Genomic DNA, 17758 nt, shown 5'->3' with positions numbered 1-17758 from the left:
AGTTCTTGTTTCCATCGCATGTTGTTTCACATCAGTAAACCTACCTTTGAATTCATGTTTATGGATATTCATTTTGGTTAGGGCCATTAGATGCGTGGATTTGGAGAGCTCCTTAACCTCAGACTCTATCCTATTATCGTGCTTGTTCTTAATGGTGCTATTGACCCTCCATCTACAGAATGTAATTTCATCAGTGGGGCTATGGGCCTTCTATTGGAATTGCACTAAGAATTTTTTATTTAGGGCTCAGGTCCATGCTCTTGATATTTCTGTTTTTAGATAGGTTGTCCCAGGGAACAACTTTTTAAGGGTTTAGCTAATATTAACCTCTGTTGTGATTATTGCACCTTGAATTAAAAAAAAAAAAGAAGAAGAAATTCCTGATAAAAGAACCTGTGGCGATTCCATAAGATCACTCGATGCCCAATACAACCCCATTAAGTTGAATGCCCTCAAAAGGACATAAAATTGGACAGTTGATTCATACTTCTCCTATTTCCTGATTTCGTTAATCAGTTCAGAATGTATAGAAAGTTATAAATTGAGTGGGGCATATTCCAAGGTTGAATTGTAATTAGCATTAGTTTTTAAGGATCATTTAAATTGATGAACCTCATTTTATTGAAAGGCGAACTTAGAAATAAAAGGAATATAGTCATTATAATTATTTCTTAGGTTTTGAAGTTGTTCTTGTCCATAATGATTCGATTTATCTTTGATCATTTGATTGGACTACGGTGCCAGCTGCTTGGACATGGCTGGGGCGTCAGGTGAGGAGTAATAGACGGGAATTGTATTGTTGGATATTTGTTCCTAGATTTAGGTTTGCTTTTTGTTTAGGTTTCTTGTATGGCATAGTATAGCTATTTGTGTAGCTATTTATATAGCTTGTAGGAGCCTATAAATAGACTTTAGTTTGTTTTAGGCTTTGAGGCCAAGAGAGAAATAAGATTTACAAAATTTCTATGTTTTGGCTCTCTTCCCTCCCTCTCCCTCTCTATCTCTTGCAAGAAGATCTCTCAAGATCTTCCTCCTTGGTTTTATCATGTATCTTATTGCTTTGTTCTATTTGGTTGCTCTGCATATTTTCCTGCTTGATCGAAAATTAACTAATATTCTCCTGTTTTGTTTTCGTTTAGCCGCTGGACTCAACATGTGTCGTGTAGCTGAAGCCATTTCCTCTAGTAGACGAGCAGTGAGGAAATTGTTTAATTTACTCGTTATATTATAACTTGAGATGTGAATGATTTCCCTTGACTCTTTCTTTCTCATCTCCTTGCAGCTCAGGGGAGCAAAGGTACCTGAGAGCGATTTCACTACTCTCCCAAATGGTCTGAAGTTAGTAATCCCCTTAAATCAACTTGGTAGACGTATTTCAGTTCGTCTCTATTCCTTGGTTTATTATCTTCCTAAAATTAGCATTCAATTTGTATTGTACTAGTAATGTTGATTACAGAGATGATGATCGTTCAATTATATTTTTCAGTTTGCTATAATTGAACTGTTTCTATACAGGCATTTCTTTACTTTAGGCACTATTTTTTCCAGATGATATTCTTAAGATCTTTTTACTCACATGACAAACTGAAGTCATTTTCTCCATTAAACCGAGATTCTTAATCCAAGAAGCACTCGTTCTTTGCATGCAATCTCTTTACAATGAAACGAAAAGCTTTTGAGAGGAATACAGAAAAATAATGAGAAGATCACAGCTCTCAATCCCCTTTTCCAATGGGGGTTCTTTATTCTTGTTTGTAAAATGAATGCACACACATACCTTGAGAAAGACACAGATAGGCTATTAATAGCGAAGTGCATGACAGCTCACTAATTACAAGAAGACAAAAAAGACTAAAAATAAAGGACTCATCTAAAACCGAAGAAAATACTAAACAGAGAAAGCATAAGAAAATATCTATTAGCAATACAGTGATCATATATTAGAATAAGATATACAAACTTAGATTGGAGAAATTAGGTTTAGAAAACTTCTTAAGCACTCTACACAAACAAACAGAGAATGTGAATTTAAAAAATCGATTCCACATAGTTGAGATAAAGATAGTGATGATTATGAAATAGGATTTTTGGTTGCCTTTTTTGTAAAATTGTTGCAGAAATAGAGTTTTTGGTGGAACCTTGAGTCTAAGTTCTAGGTTTAAAGGCTTTTAGGTGGGAATCGGGTTTTAGGTTTAGGCATGATGAAGCCACATCTCTTGCTTAGAAGGTGAGTGTCCTTAGTCAAAGAAGATTAGAGTTTATTGTAGTGGAATTGAGTAGAATGCATGCTAAGGTGATATTCTTAATGTAGGGGAAAAAAAATTATCAAAAATATATTTATAGAATTAGATCTGAAGGACTCCTTAATGTAAGAAAGATTAGAGTTTATCTGATTCTGAACCAATAGGTGGTAAGATAATAAAAAATATAACAAACTGAATTATAGGACTCCTATGATATTTTCTGATTTCAAATATCCTTACTATCATGAAAATGGTTCTCTGTTTCGCAAAACCAAAGGTTATACAAAATTTCTCGTATGAGTTCCATGCAACTGGAAATGAACTGGTTAATACTTGATTTTGTATGGGCCTGCACCATTGCCAACATGCAGACAATTCTTGATACTGCGATATTCTCTATTTCCGCCTCCCACTCCCAGGCTACAGAATGAACACCCGCCTCTTACTAGAATCTTGGTTTGGAGTGGTTCTTTAACCACCCTAGATCCTATAAGGAAAATAGTGAGAAAATAACTAAACCGAGAGGAAAAAATAATTGAAATTAAAGAAAAGGATAACAGAGAACCTAATATTTGAATATTTTGCCCAAATATCTTCCTCTTGTCAGCCTCCAATAATATTCCTTCTTCTGTTGTCTCTTTTGAAAACTTAAGAGAACTGGGTCGATATTGAATGATTGCTAGCTAGTGATATCGGCCTCATTGCAATAACCTGTGATTACTAGTGTTAGCTGCACTGTTTCCACCCTTGGGCTTGATTCTTCAAGAGAACTGCATCCTACAAGGCTACAATGAACCACGATGTTGCCTCCACAGCCACCACCAGTTTTTTTCCGCTAAAATTGGCAGCTAGAAAAGAAGGTAGGGACTTGCCGTCAGTGGTAGCTAAATCCTTAACTCTGCTACAAATACCTCCTCCTTTCAGCCTCTTAAAGAACAAGAAAATCCTTACCAAAATTAATTATATGAACATTAAAGTAACTACTGTCATTTGTGTTTATCTTATAGGAAAAGAAAGCTTCAATCCTCGCTTTGGTGAATGGATTCTAAATTTGTTCATCCTAATTAGGGTATTCAGTCTCAGAATGGACTAAGACATTTAGGTGATGAATTTATGTATATTGGTCAAGTTATGGTTGTGATTTTCGAGTTTTGGTGTTTCATAAAGTACGTAATGTTCAACCTTTATTGGATTTATTTTGGATTTTGAGGCACCATTCCTTTGTGAAAATCATAGTTATCTTCTTGCTCCTGTGTTTTTGTTTCATTGACTAGAACAACTGTGTTATGAGTGACATGAGTAATTATAGTTTTGATAGTATTTATACCTGTCGTTAAACCAAATTAAATTCTGTAAATATCTATTATTCCTGTAGGTACTACGATCTGAAGGTTGGAGGCGGGTCTAAAGCTGTGAAGGGATCACGTGTTGCCGTATGGTCATCATCTCAATTTATTCTTTTCTGCGTGTCGTCTCAACATCCGATATTCAAGTTTGGTGCATATAGCTAAAAATCTGTTTATTTTCTCTTAAAACAAAAATATGTTTGGATGGTCTTACTCATTTCCTGTTTTCACGCAGAAAAAAGAAAACATGTTTGATTGCAGAAACAGAAAACTGACATATTTTCAATTTCAAAAACTATTTAGGTCTGTTTCCAAAACATGTGTTTTGTAAGTATAGGAAAATTTATCCCTTTTCTAAAACACGAAAACAAACATTCTAATCAATCATTCTTTTGCTTAACAACCTATTTTTGGAAACAAAAAACAAAAAAGAGAAACCAAGCATATCCTAAATTTTTTGAGAATGAACTATGAAATGTGTACTATGTTATACATTTAAAGTAAGCAGATTTAATATAAAATGTGTCAACATTTTAGCATGTATTAGCTACAAATTAAAGTTGTTTCTATGTGTTATGATTGAGTTGTTATGTGATGCCTACCTTCATTAAATCAAATCCTTTGTTAAATCAAAGTTGCTTACCCAAATAATTATGAGATAAGGCCATTTTTCAGCCCTATTAACTTGATAGGGGTATCGATCTAATTTGAGATGGTCTAGTACTATTTTAAATTTTGATCAATATATGGTATGTGATTAGGGTAGTAAATTAAAAGTATCAAGTATCAAATAGTGTATTTAAAAGTTGAGTTAACATGAAAATTTTAATATATGGATTTAATTCAAAGTACTAGTTTAAATTTTGATCAACATATGGAAGTTATTCATTTAATGAGATGGTTGATGGAGAAGTTTAGAGAGAATAAGGAGGATCTACATATGATATTTATTGATTTAGAGAAAGCATATGATAAAGTTCCAAGAAAAGTGCTATGGAGAGTTCTAGAAAAGAAAAGTGTTAGTAATGCTTATATTCAAGTCATTAGGGATATGTATTATACAGGAGTTGTTACTTGTGTTCAAACACAAGGTGGTTTTGGTTTGACCAAGTATTTTCCTATTTCTATTGTATTACATCAAGGATCAGCCTTAAGTCCTTATCTTTTTGCTTTAGTCATGGATGTTCTTACTAGACATTTGCAAGAGGATGTACCTTGGTGTATGCTTTTTGTGACTTTGAGCGATCAAGTCATTAATAAGTGTACCCGTTTTAGATATCTTGAGTCTATTGTTCAGAGTGATGGTAAAATAGATGGGGATATTATTAGTAGAATTCAAGTTGGATGGTTGAAGTGGAGGAATGCTTCGGGTTTGTTGTGTGTAGAAAAGTACCACTCAAATTTAAGGAAAAAATTTATAAGATGGTGGTGAGACCTGCAATGTTTTATGGCATAGAATGTTGGCCATTAAAAGAGAAGCATAATATTAAGTTAAGTGTTGCTGAGATGATGATGCTTAGGTGAATGAGTGAATTTACTCTTAGAGACAGGATACGAAACGAGCATATCCGTGAAAAGGTTGGAGTAGCTCCAGTGACAGATAAGATTAGAGAGAGTCACCTTAGATGGTTTGGACATGTAAAATGGCGGCCTTCCGATGACCTTATTAGGAGAGTAGATGTATTAGATTTGGCCTATGTTAAGAAAGGTTGAGGTAGAATTAAAAAGACTTGGTTAGAAAATATTAGAATTGACTTTTCTTTATTAGATTTAAATGAGAATTTGACTCTTAACAAGGCACAATGAAGAAAAATGATTCATGTAGCCAACCCCACGTAGTGGAATGAAGACTTGATGTTGTTGTTGGAATCATTTCTATCTTTACAAACCCTCCCATTATTGATATTCTTAGCCATTGTTCAGTCTCTGTTAGTTTTAGCTTTTGGGTATCTTAGTTTTCTTTTCAAAATCCGAATGCTACCTACCATGATAACTTTTGCTTGTTCTGAAAAGCCAATCTAATCATTGAATTTCTTGTAGGTGCATTATGTTGCCAAGTGGAAGGGTGTAACTTTCATGACTAGTCGTCAAGGCCTTGGTGTTACTGGTGGCACGGTATGATTATGCAATATGATCATGTTCATGACAAGCATTATTCTCTTCACCTGAGCTTTAACGTGCTCAAAAGTATGAATGGAGATTTCTGATGCAACATTATCTAGTTGTTTACCACAATTTTTTTGTAGTCTTATTTGTAGATTTCTGTAGCTACTTATTTCTATTACCTTTCCATCAATACTTAAAGTGTTCTAGTCCTTCCAAATTGTTCTTGAAGTTGATTTATTTGGCAAAATTTTTATATGAATTTTCTTCAAAATTTATCAAAACTGCTCTTTAGGCTTTTTGCTAGGTTTTCATAGTTGCTAAATTGTTGCAGCCTTATGGTTTTGATGTCGGACAGTCTGAAAATGGAACTGTTCTTAAAGGTTTGGATCTTGGGGTTGAAGGAATGAGGGTTGGCGGCCAGGTAAAATTACTTGAGCATTTAAACGTATCAGTTATTCCCTCTTTCTTGTGTATTTCGGCTCTGTTACCTTTTTCAAAAATAAACTTACGGAATAATTTCATTTCATTGGGTTGTTTGCAAGTAATTGATTATTTTTCCCTATTCTTAAATTGGAAGTGTATTTTGTTGGTTGAGAAGGTACTGTGGGGTTGATTTGATTAAAATTGCATGGAATGTATGCCAAACCTGATATTTTCTTGCATAGATATGAACATTTTAAGCCTGAAACAGCTGCTGGGATGAAGACTACTTGAGTGTCAATTAATTTCTTTTGATATTCTTCGTTATTGAGCTTAAGTGAAATTAATTTAGCCAGAGTGCTATTTGGACGATTGTGAAAGCTCCCTTTGAATCTTATCTTAAAATGTGCTGCATGTTCATGTTGTTATATTGAAAACTTCCTGGGTTTATTATCTACTCAATTCCTAGTCAGTCTTACTAAACTCAAATTTGGAATAATAGATTTCTGCTTGACTCAAATTTGAATTAATAGTGGTAATTTCGAGTTGAGCTGATTAAAGTCGAACCATTCAAATTTGAATCTAGTCGTGAACTTTTAGAAGCAAATCAAACTTCATTCCCTAACCATAAATCAATAGAAAAACTATTAGAATTTGATAAACAACAACAACATCAAGCCTTTGTCCTACTACGTGGGGTCGGCTATATGAATCCTTTTTCTCCATTATGTCATGTTAAAAGTCAAATTCTCATTTAAATTTAATAAAGAAATATCATTTCTAATATTTTCTAACCAAGTCTTTTTAGGTCTACCTCTACCTTTCTTAACATAAGTCAAATCTAATACCTCAACTTTCCTAACAGGGTCATCGGAAGGCCTAATTTGATAAACACTCAATAAAAAATAAAATGAAAGTAATACATTTTTTCTAGCATCAATTTTACATTTCAGTTACCCAGTTGCAACAAAATAAGAAAAAGAAGATAATTAAATGTATTCAAGCTACACTCAACAAGTCTTCAATTACATGATACAAAGGATCTTGAAAAAAGTTTCTGAACATGAAAATTGCATAAGAAACCATAATGTAGTAACAAGGAAAAACTTTGCGGATCAGCACTTAGTTACCACCAGAGATGACAATAAAATTTACTCAGAAATTGATACAATTTACAGTTGTCACCAGAAATGAATTAATGGTTAGAAATAGATGCAACTATGTCGTTGCTATTACTTAACCAAAGGGTTAATCAATCTGTCATCCAGGAAACAAGTGCTGTGTCTGTAATAAGAGCGTACTGTCATATTCACCGATCAAATAAGTGAATTGTTGGTATGGAGAATGCTAGAGGGAATCCTATGTGGTGATGCAAAGCTCTACAACCCAAAGATGAGCTCTCGGTTGTTCTATAACCTCACTACAAAACTTGCTTTTTTTGCAGTTTGAAGTGAATCTCTCCTATAACATTTTGAAGTTGTTGGCTTGCTTAAGGCTTCGTTTGGGACACTTTTTTTTTCTTCTTAAAGTGACTTTTTAGTAAAAAAATTAAAAAATTTATATTAGAAAGCTACTTTAAGAAGCAGTAAAAAAGCCGTCCCAGATGAATCCTAAAATGATGAAAGTTTATGCTTCGAAGTTTGTAGCTTATGTTTCTTGCTTTGCTTCAAAGCTTAAAAAATTTAGGCTTCATTATATCTAAAATATAATCCCTACCTCTAGCAGGGGGCCTGTTTCACCTATCGATCTAGATCGTAGTATCATATAAATTATTTTCAGGTACAAGAAACTTGCATGTGCATTTTTTGCTATAAATTTGTTGAACTTTAGGCTGTTCGAGTAATATATATATATATATGTATGTAGTAACTAAAGAACAGAAAAGCAGAAGGAACAAGAACAAGATGTGAAACGAAACAGAGAAATGGAATATTTCATTATGTCTCATACGGCAACAATACATCCCTATATATAGAGAACAGTGGCTGTATTAAATCAATAGCAAATGAACGCCAGCCACGTCAGCAAGAATGAGTATTACAATTATTTATTTACTTGCTGTTATGCTTTAACATTCCCCCACAAGCTGAGGGATATGAAGATACAGTCCGCTTGTTTCTTAGCTTAATAAACCGCTGTGTAGATAAAGCCTTGGTAAAAATATCCGCTGTTTGATCAATTGTGCTTATGGGTAGTAAGCGAACATTGTTTTGTTGCAGATGTTCCCGAATGAACTTCTGATCTATTTCATTGTGCTTTGTTCTGGCGTGAAAAAATTGAATTATTCGCCAGTGCAATTGCGGAGGTGTTGTCACAAAATATATCTGTAGGATAGTTTTGGGAGAGGCCGAATTCAGATAGTAGGCGACGAAGCCATATAATGTCAGTTGTTATAGCGGCTAACGCTCTATATTCAGATTATGTGGAAGATCTAGCAACCGTGTGCTGCTTTTTGACAGTCCAAGAGATGATCATGTCGCCTAGAAATGAACAGTAGCCGGACGTTGATTTTCTGGATACCAGATCTCCAACCCAATCAGCATCTGAAAAGGATTTAAGAAGAAGATTAGTTTTTGTAATAGGAATCCCAAAGTCAAGCGTACCTTTGATGTAGAGAAGAAGTCTCTTGAGCATATAGAAGTGTTGGGGTTGAGGATCATGCATATTTTGCGATAATTGGTTGACACTGTATGCAATGTCATGACGAGTAAGTGTCAGGTATTGCAATGAACCAGTTATGGTCGATAGAGCTGAGGATCAGAAGCCTGCTGATCAGTTGGATATGTGCTCGGGAACTTTGTACAGGTTGGATTGGCCAAGGGCTTGCAATCTACTAAGTTCATTTGCTGAAGAATTGAAGTGGCATATTGTCTTTGGGATAGGAAATATGAATCTGGAGTTTTGTCTATTTTAATACCAAGAAAGTCATGAACCGGTCCTAAGTGCTTCATTGAGAACTTGGTATCAAGTTGTTTGATGACCGAGGCTATGGCAGTAGAATCATTTCTGGTAATTAAGATATCATCCACATAAACCAATAGAAAAATAGTAATGTGCTGTGTGCGAAGGGTGAGTAGAGAAGGATCAGACTTGTTGTGATTGAACCCAATGGAGACTAGGAATGTATGGTAGTAGTGAAAGTGTTGTATCATTGACGTGGAGCTTGCTTGAGACCATAAATGGCCTTGTGGAGACGACAGACATGATTAGGAAAGTTTGAGTCTTCAAAACCTCTGGGTTGAATCATGAATACGTCTTCAGACAGCTTACCATGGAGGAACGCATTTGCTAAGTCGAGCTGATCAACTTGCCAATTGTTGTATAAGGCAACCACAAGCATAATTCGTATTGTCGGAAGTTTTGCTACTGGACTGAACGTTTCAGTATAGTCCAATCCGAATTCTTGATGATTACCTTGAGCCACGAGACGAGCTTTATATTTTACGACTGATCCATCAGCGTGAAACTTAGTTCTGTAGGTCCACTTGCAGCCTAGTATGGAGGATCCTGACAACGGTTTTACAAGACTCCATGTGCCTTGTTGCTGTAAGGCTAGGAATTCTTGAGCCATTGCTTCACGCCACTCTGGGAGTTTGACAACTTGAGCATAGTTAGACGGTGTCTCAATTGCCCAAGCAGTAGATTGAGAGTGAAGCAGATTTAGGCGAGTAACCATTTTCAGATTCCCTGTTTTGTGCCTAGTTAGCATATGATGAGTAGGTTGTTTGGGCCCAGCGGGTGAGGATGGAGAAATGTCAGACTGTAATTGAGGTTGGGGCTAAGATGGAGAATGCCTGGTATGAATAGAATTGTTATGAGTGGTAGTATCCGGGGGAGAAGGAATAGATTGAGAAACAGACAGGAATCAGGAATTTAGGTGGCATGTTGGATGAAGTTTGGAGTGATTCAGTGTTAACAAAAGAAACCTTGTGAAAAGGAAATAAGTTTTCATCAAAGGATATGTGTCTAGAGAATATAATTTTGTTGCTAGAGATGTCCAAACATTTGTATCCTTTATAGGTTTCTGAGTAGCCAAGAAACACGCATAGAGGAGAGTTTGGTTGAAGCTTATGATGGTCACGGTTGTTAGATAGAGGAAAACATGCACACCCGAATGTGCGCAGGTGATTGTAGTTGGGTTTGGAGTTGTGAAGTAGTTCGAATGGAGTAAGGTTATCCATAGTTGGAGATGGTAAGCAATTTATAAGGTAAGTAGCAGTAAGGACTGCATCAGGCCAATGCTTGTAAGGAACGGATGCAGTATGAAGTAATGTCCGATTCGTTTCAATTAAATGCCTGTGCTTGCGTTCGGCCACCCCATTCTGTTGAGGAGTGTAAGGGCAGGAAATTTGATGAGTGATGTCGTGATTACTCAAAAATTGTTTGAAATTGTGATTGAGAAATTCAGTTCCACCATCCGTGCGGAGTGTTTTGATAATGTGCGAGGTGAGCTTTTCAAGTTGATTTTTAAAATTTACAAAGATGTTGAAAACCTCAGATTTTAGTTTCATCGGAAAGATCCAAGAAAACCTTGAAAAATCATCAACGAAAAGCACATAATATCGGTAACCTTGAGTAGAAACGACTGGGCAGGTTCCCAAACATCCGAATGCACTAGAGAGAGCGGAGAGCTTTGTCTGTTTTTAGATCTTTCAAAGACAGTTTTATAACCTTTGGACTGTTTACACGGCAAGCATGATATATGATCAGTGTTTATTTTAAGCATGGGATTACACTGAGAGATTTTACTAATCACCCGCAGATGGGGATGCCCTAGTCTATTATGCCATGTAGTAGATTTATCACTGACAGCCGCAAGTCCCGAATCAGGAGAAGAGGTAGTGGAGAATCGAATGGGGTAGAGACCATTCTCACATGGTCCTTGAAGCAGCACCTGTTGCGTCTTCATATCCTTAAACAAAAAACTAGAAGGATTAAAAATGATCGAAATATCATTATCTTTGGTCAGTTTTGAAATGGAAAGCAAATTATAATGTAGAAAAGGTGTGTGAAGAATTTGAGATAACGATAGCTTACGGTTGGGAGTCGGTAACAGGCCTGTACCAGTATTGGCAATGTTAACCGATCTCCCATCGCCGACAGTAACAGTTTCGGAGCCTTGATATGGTGTTGCTATGGACATGTTATCCATCGAATTGGTGAGATGATTAGTTGCTCCTGAATCAAGAAACCAATTCGAGTAGGAGCTATTGGAATTTGCTGCAAGAGCCCTATGCGTCGATTGCTGCTGCTGCGGAACATAATTCATGTCCAGTCTATGCCAGCAACTGGAGGCCACATGACCTCTCTTGGCACAGATCTGACAGATCACCGTAGAGTTAGAAGAGGAGAGAGACGTCGTGTTGGTATTCGACGATGATCTACCCCGAGAACGTCGTCCACGGCCACGAGTAGTAAATAACGCTGTGTTTGGATCCAACAGAGAGGAAGCACGGGCAGTGTCAAATGCGATGTTAACTTCTTCACTAAGAAGAAGAGGATACAGCTGATCGAGCGAGAGAGGTGTTAACATTGTACGAATCACTGTTTTGAAAGATTGGTAAGCGGACGGTAGGCCATTAAGGATGTAAAGAATTACATCTTCATGATCCACCGTCGCTCCAGAAGCTGAAATTTGATCGACAATTGACTTGATTTCAGAAAGATATTGAGTGATAGTTTGATTCTTGAGAGAGATATTATGGAGAGAGTTCTTGAGCTGGATAACTCTGGATCGATTTGTGGATTGAAATCTTGTTTCAAGTGTTGACCAAATGGCCGAAGTTGAGTCCAGATTGACGACATATGGTAAAATGGCGGAGGAGATTGTAGAACAGAGGGCAGCCGCGAGGTTTTGGTCGGTTAAAAGCCATTGATTAAACTGACGATTTGGAATAGATCGTCCATATTAGGAGATAACAAGAAAACACAAACAGCAAGCTAGTGACCAATAATACCATCACACGTGTAATAGCTATAAAGCCAATGTATGTTGTAAACTCTATAAATAGAGCTGTGTAATCACAAAAGCTGTAACGAGAATTTACACTTTACGCTCTCATACTTCTATTTCTTGAATTGTCGACTTAACAGCCAAGGCAAGTTTTCATGGTATCAGAGCTCCGCTTCTGAGAACGAATTTTTTTTTTTCTCTTGATTCACTCTCTCGCCATCGTCTTCTCTCAAATGGTTGGATCATCGACTTCTCCTCCGACGGTGGATTCTACGACAACGATCTCTCAGATTACCTTTTCTCCACAACTCAAGTTCTTGATGAGTAACATCAAGAATATGGTTTCAAATTCTCTCACCGCAACCAATTATCCAATTTGGAGATCTCATGTACTCAAAATCTTCAGCGCCAACGGATTTAAGGGATTCTTGGACGGATCGACTCCTGCTCCTAATTCTTCTACTGGTCTTTCATCAAATGCGGATGACCTAGCTCAAGCATAATGGGACCTGACGGATCAAAACCTAGCGGCTGCTTTATATTCGATAATCTCGTCACCTGTTCTCCCATATGTGCTCTCATTAACACATACTGCAGAAATCTGGGAGACACTCGAACTTCGTCTACAATCCACAACAAGATCTCGAGTCATTCAGTTGAAAAACGATTTACATCATATGATCAAAGGTGATAAATCAATGACTGATTACCTTCTGGAAATAAAATCAAAAGTGGACATGATTGCTGCTGCAGGCAGTAACATTGATCCTGAAGATGTTATCATCCATACCCTCAATGGGTTACCGGCAACCTACCAAGCATTTAAAACAGCTCTTCGGACCAATCTGCAGCCTATAAGCCTTGATGATTTGTACAGTCTCTTATGTACAGAAGAGCAGAGTCTTCAAGATTCAACCAAAGATCTGCAAAATCTTCAATTAACTGATCCGACAATGGCACTCACTGCTTATCGAGGTCGTGGTCGCGGTCGTAACAATGTTGATCGGGGACGTCGTGGTCGTAGCCAGAGATCTTCACAGCCTCGTTCAGACAAGCCCTTGGCAAGCCTGGTTAGTGCAGCTCCGTCGCGATCCAGCACGGGCGGGATCCGTCTCGTCTCGGGTCGGGTCGTGACATTGGTACCGAGCAGACTTCTCATATAATGAAGATTCACAAAAAACCGCATTGTTCAGTTCATCTGAAACGCCAAATCATGATGACTGGTATCTTGACAGTGGGGCATCGACTCATCTAACAGCCGATTCAACCCATCTTTCCACTATTGATCCTTATTTGGGTTCGGCTCAGGTGACTATCGGAAATGGAAAACAGATACCAATACAAAATACAGGCAAGGGAATCCTTCCTACACCCTCAGGTAATCTTGTTCTTCAAAACATCCATCATGTGCCAAATCTTTCTTTTAATCTTCTTTCAGTCCATCAGTTAACTCATGACAACAATTGCATTGTCTCTTTCTCTGCTAATGGCTATCAAATAAAGGATATGAAGAGCAAGCGTCTACTTCTTCACGGTCCATGCCATAATGGACTATACTCGGTTAGTTCAACTAAACCACAAGATCTTGCTCTTCTCTCTATCCAAACTGTACCGAATTTGTGGCACTCAAGGCTCGGGCATCCAGCTGCAGCCATTCTAAATCGTCTATCTGTTAACAATAATCATATACATAATAAATCACACAATACTATGTGTACTACATGTCAGTTAGCTAAAAGCAAGCAATTGTATTTTCCCACTTCTGTTACCACTACAACTAAGCCGTTTGAACTAGTACATTCAGATGTATGGGGTCCTTCCCACACTACATCAATACAAGGTTATCGCTACTTTGTTACGTTCATTGATGACTATTCGCGGTTTTGTTGGGTTTTTCCACTTACTCAAAAATCTGAATTTTTCCATGTTTTTGTGAATTTTCATAAGTTCGTTCAAGTTCATTTTAATGCAAACATCTGTACCATTCGTACAGATGGAGGTGGTGAATACTTGAACAAAAACTTCAAACTCTATTGCAAAACTTGGGGAATCTTCCATCAATATATGTGTCCTTACACATCGGCTCAAAACGGTGTTGCTGAACGTAAGAATCGCCATATTCTAGAAACGATTCGTAGTCTTTTGATTCAATCCAATACACCTCATACTCTATGGGTCGAAGCTTTACATACAGCCATCCATCTCATAAATCGTCTTCCTACAGTTACGATCCAATACAAAACTCCATTCGAAATGCTCTACCAAAAGTTACCTTCCTACACTCATCTCAAAACTTTCGGATGCTTATGCTTCCCATGGTTGAAACCTTACTCCAAATCCAAATTGTCTCCTCTGTCCATCCCATGTGTGTTTGTCGGTTATGCTTTAAACCAAAAGGGATTCCGGTGTTTTGATCCTAACACTCAGAGGATATTTGTATCCAGACATGTAATTTTCAATGAAACCAAATTCCCATTTCAAGATCAATCCCTTCAGACACATAAAAATAATCACCGTGTTCCAGAAAATCAAATCCCGCCTCTATTACTAGTTCCTACATCCTCGGTAATTACAGCAGGTAATCCGACAAATAATTCCAACCTTGCCATACCGTCACAGGTTACTCAACTTCATTCAAATTTTCCAAATTCCTCTATATCTCCAACTGAAACATCACAGGCTCCGTCTGTTCCAGTCAAAAACCTCAGATCTCACAAAATGCAGACCCGTTCACAAGCGGGTATTCTCAAACCCAAGCCTGTTTTTGATCTTACTCATCAGGTAATTACACCTGATCCTACCTCTTACAAGGAGGCAGTTAAGCATGAACATTGGCGGCAAGCAATGTCACACGAATATCAAGCTTTACAATCTCAAGGTACATGGACTTTAGTTCCACCAACAGATAACCAAAATATTCTTGGTTGTAAATGGACTTATCGAACCAAATACAAATCAGATGGTACACTGGCAAGGCACAAAGCTAGATTAGTAGCTTTGGGATACAATCAAGAGTTTGGTATTGACTACATTGAGACATTTAGCCCGGTTGCTAAAATTACAACTGTCCGTGTGTTGTTAATCTTGGCTCTTCATCATCAATGGGCAATACATCAACTGGATGTATCAAATGCATTCTTGCACGGAGAGCTATCTGAAACAGTTTTTATGAAGCAACCAATTGGTTTTGTGGATAATCAACATCCCACATATGTCTGTAAATTGAATAAGGCACTGTATGGACTCAAACAAGCACCGCGCAAATGGTTTGAAATGCTCATAGGCTTTCTTCATCAACTTGAATTCACTACAAGTCATTCAGATCCTTCCTTGCTCATCTATCGGAAGGATACTTCAAAAGTTTATGTGCTCATATACGTAGATGACATTATAGTCACGGGCAATAATTCATCTGTTATCACTCAGCTGTTGGAACAGCTTCAGCACAAGTTCAAAATGAGGAAACTGGGTTCATTAAATCAGTTTCTCGGTATTACTGTCACTCATACACCAACTGGTATGTTTCTTCAACAGACAAGGTATGCGGAAGATATTCTGGCAAGAGCTGGTATGCAAAACAGCAAACCAGTATCTACACCATGTTGCATCAAGAAAGCGTCCGAAGGCAATACCGAGCTGTTCTCAAACCCGCAATTGTACCGACAGCTTATCGGTGCATTACAATATTTGACGTTGACACACCCAGATATTTCATATGCGGTAAATCGAGCATGCCAACAAATGCATCAACCAAGAATCAATGACTTTGATGCACTGAAACAAATATTAAGATATATTCGAGGAACTACACAGTTTGGTTTGCCTATTAACGGTAGTTCTTTAACACTTCAATCCAATGTAGACTCGGATTGGGCAGGCGATCACACTGATCGTAAGTCTACAACAGGATATTGTAACTTCTTAGGTACATCACTCATATCTTGGAGTGTTAAAAAGCAGACAACCATAGCACGGTCGTCTACTGAAGCAGAGTACCGGGCCATTGCGCTAGTCACAACTGAAATCATATGGCTACGACGACTACTACATGAGCTAGATTGTCCTCAACTAGAACCAACCAAATTTTATTGTGACAATACTTCGGCAATTGCATTGGCAAATAACCCGGTATATCATGCACGTACCAAACACATCGAAATCGATTGTCATTTCATTAGAGATTGTATAAAGAATCATAGCATTCAAGTACATCATATCTCAACCAAGGATCAACTAGCGGATTTGTTTACCAAATATTTGTCTGTTACACGGTTTAAGCTACTGGCTCACAAACTGATCAATCCTATCGATTCATCCGTTTGCCAGGGGGTATTAGGAGATAAAAATAAAACACAAACAACAAGCTAGTGACCAATAATACCATCACACGTGTAATAGCTATAAAGCCAATGTATGTTGTAAACTCTATAAATAGAGATGTGTAATCACAAAAGCTGTAATTAAAATTTACACTTTACGCTCTCATACTTCTGTTTCTTGAATTGTCGGCTTAACAGCCAAGGCAAGTTTTCAATAATAAGATAAAAGACAAAATGAATGTTGTGAAGAAAAAAAAGTAGAGTAAGATTTTGAATAAAATAGTTTAAGGGGGGCTATTTGATTTGAAGTAAAATAGGTGTAAAATATTTTAAATGTAGTGATCTTTAAAATATTGATGTTTAGTATGAAGTAAAAGAAACGTTAAGTAAAATTTTAAAGCATTTGGAATGCATCATCTAGCCCAATTTGTGTGTATTTGGAAACCGTTAGATCAAGCTGATTTCAAATGCATTGAAATTTTTTTTGTCATTTTTGATGCAAGTTGCCGACAATCACCACCTACGACTCGGGCTATAATCGACTACCAAAGTTGCCTCACCCGTCGCTAGCTACCGATGCCATTGTTTTTCGTTATTGATCGTTGCTGTTATTGGCCATCATTAGCAACCACCAGCCATCGTTGTTGTCACTGGCCTCCTTCAACAACATATACCGATGAGCACTAGCTATTTTTGCCGCCCCATTGTTCTCGCACCGCTGCTTTTTTAGACAGCCACCTATCGCCAATGCCTATCGTTCGCAACCCATCATTATTAATCATCACGTGTCTAGTTTTGATTGCTCTAGCCACCATAATTTTTAAGTTTTATGTTACATTTAGTTTTCTTCATATAAACATTCAAATAATATTTCAGCAAATCAAAGATTTACTGTGAAAGAAGGGAGAAATGGCATTTAAGCTACAATTTGATTTAATTTATTTGGCTGGGGCCAATTTTGGGAACTTTTATTTGGTCCGGTGAACGTACGCAACTCTACGTTCGATTGCCAGTAGAATCGCGCCACGCGTTTTCATTATTTACCGCGCGCCCCGACAACCCGACCCAGAACGGACCCAAGATTGCTCGGTATTGCTAGGTATTGGTCGATTTTGCTCGGCAATAACCAATACCGAACAATACCGAGCAAATACCTAGCAATACCGAGCAAATACCGAGTTGTACCGAGTTTTTTCTAGCAATACCGAGCAAATACCTAGCAATACCGAGCAAATCCCGAGCAAATACCGAGTTGTACCGAATTGTAGAAAAACTCGGTACAACTCGGTATTTGCATGGCATTGGCCTTCACAGAACGGTATTTCTCGTTTTTGCAAAGCAATACCTAGCAATACCGAGCAAATACCGAGC

At 37.4% G+C, this 17758-nt stretch overlaps 1 protein-coding gene across 10 annotated transcripts in view; it reads left to right on the top strand.

Annotated features, from left to right (window-relative positions):
* LOC110093659 (peptidyl-prolyl cis-trans isomerase FKBP16-4, chloroplastic-like) overlaps positions 1 to 17758 on the top strand; it is a 30117-nt gene that overhangs the window by 7751 nt on the left and 4608 nt on the right. For 2 of the 10 annotated variants that reach the window (XM_028701394.1, XM_028701389.1), the window contains exons 4-5: positions 1283 to 1338; positions 3619 to 3676. In XM_028701394.1, the coding sequence (XP_028557227.1) occupies positions 1283 to 1338; positions 3619 to 3676 (114 nt within the window). Of the gene's footprint in view, positions 1 to 1139; positions 1196 to 1282; positions 1339 to 3618; positions 3677 to 5629; positions 5705 to 6026; positions 6117 to 17758 lie in introns of all 10 variants that reach the window. The other 8 variants (XM_028701395.1, XM_028701386.1, XM_028701392.1 and 5 more) reach the window with 7 other exon arrangements.

This window comes from Dendrobium catenatum, unplaced genomic scaffold, assembly GCF_001605985.2.
Source record: "Dendrobium catenatum unplaced genomic scaffold, ASM160598v2 fragScaff_scaffold_1684, whole genome shotgun sequence".
Classification (NCBI taxonomy): Eukaryota; Viridiplantae; Streptophyta; class Magnoliopsida; order Asparagales; family Orchidaceae; genus Dendrobium; species Dendrobium catenatum.
This window is presented reverse-complemented; position numbering and strand designations above follow the sequence as displayed.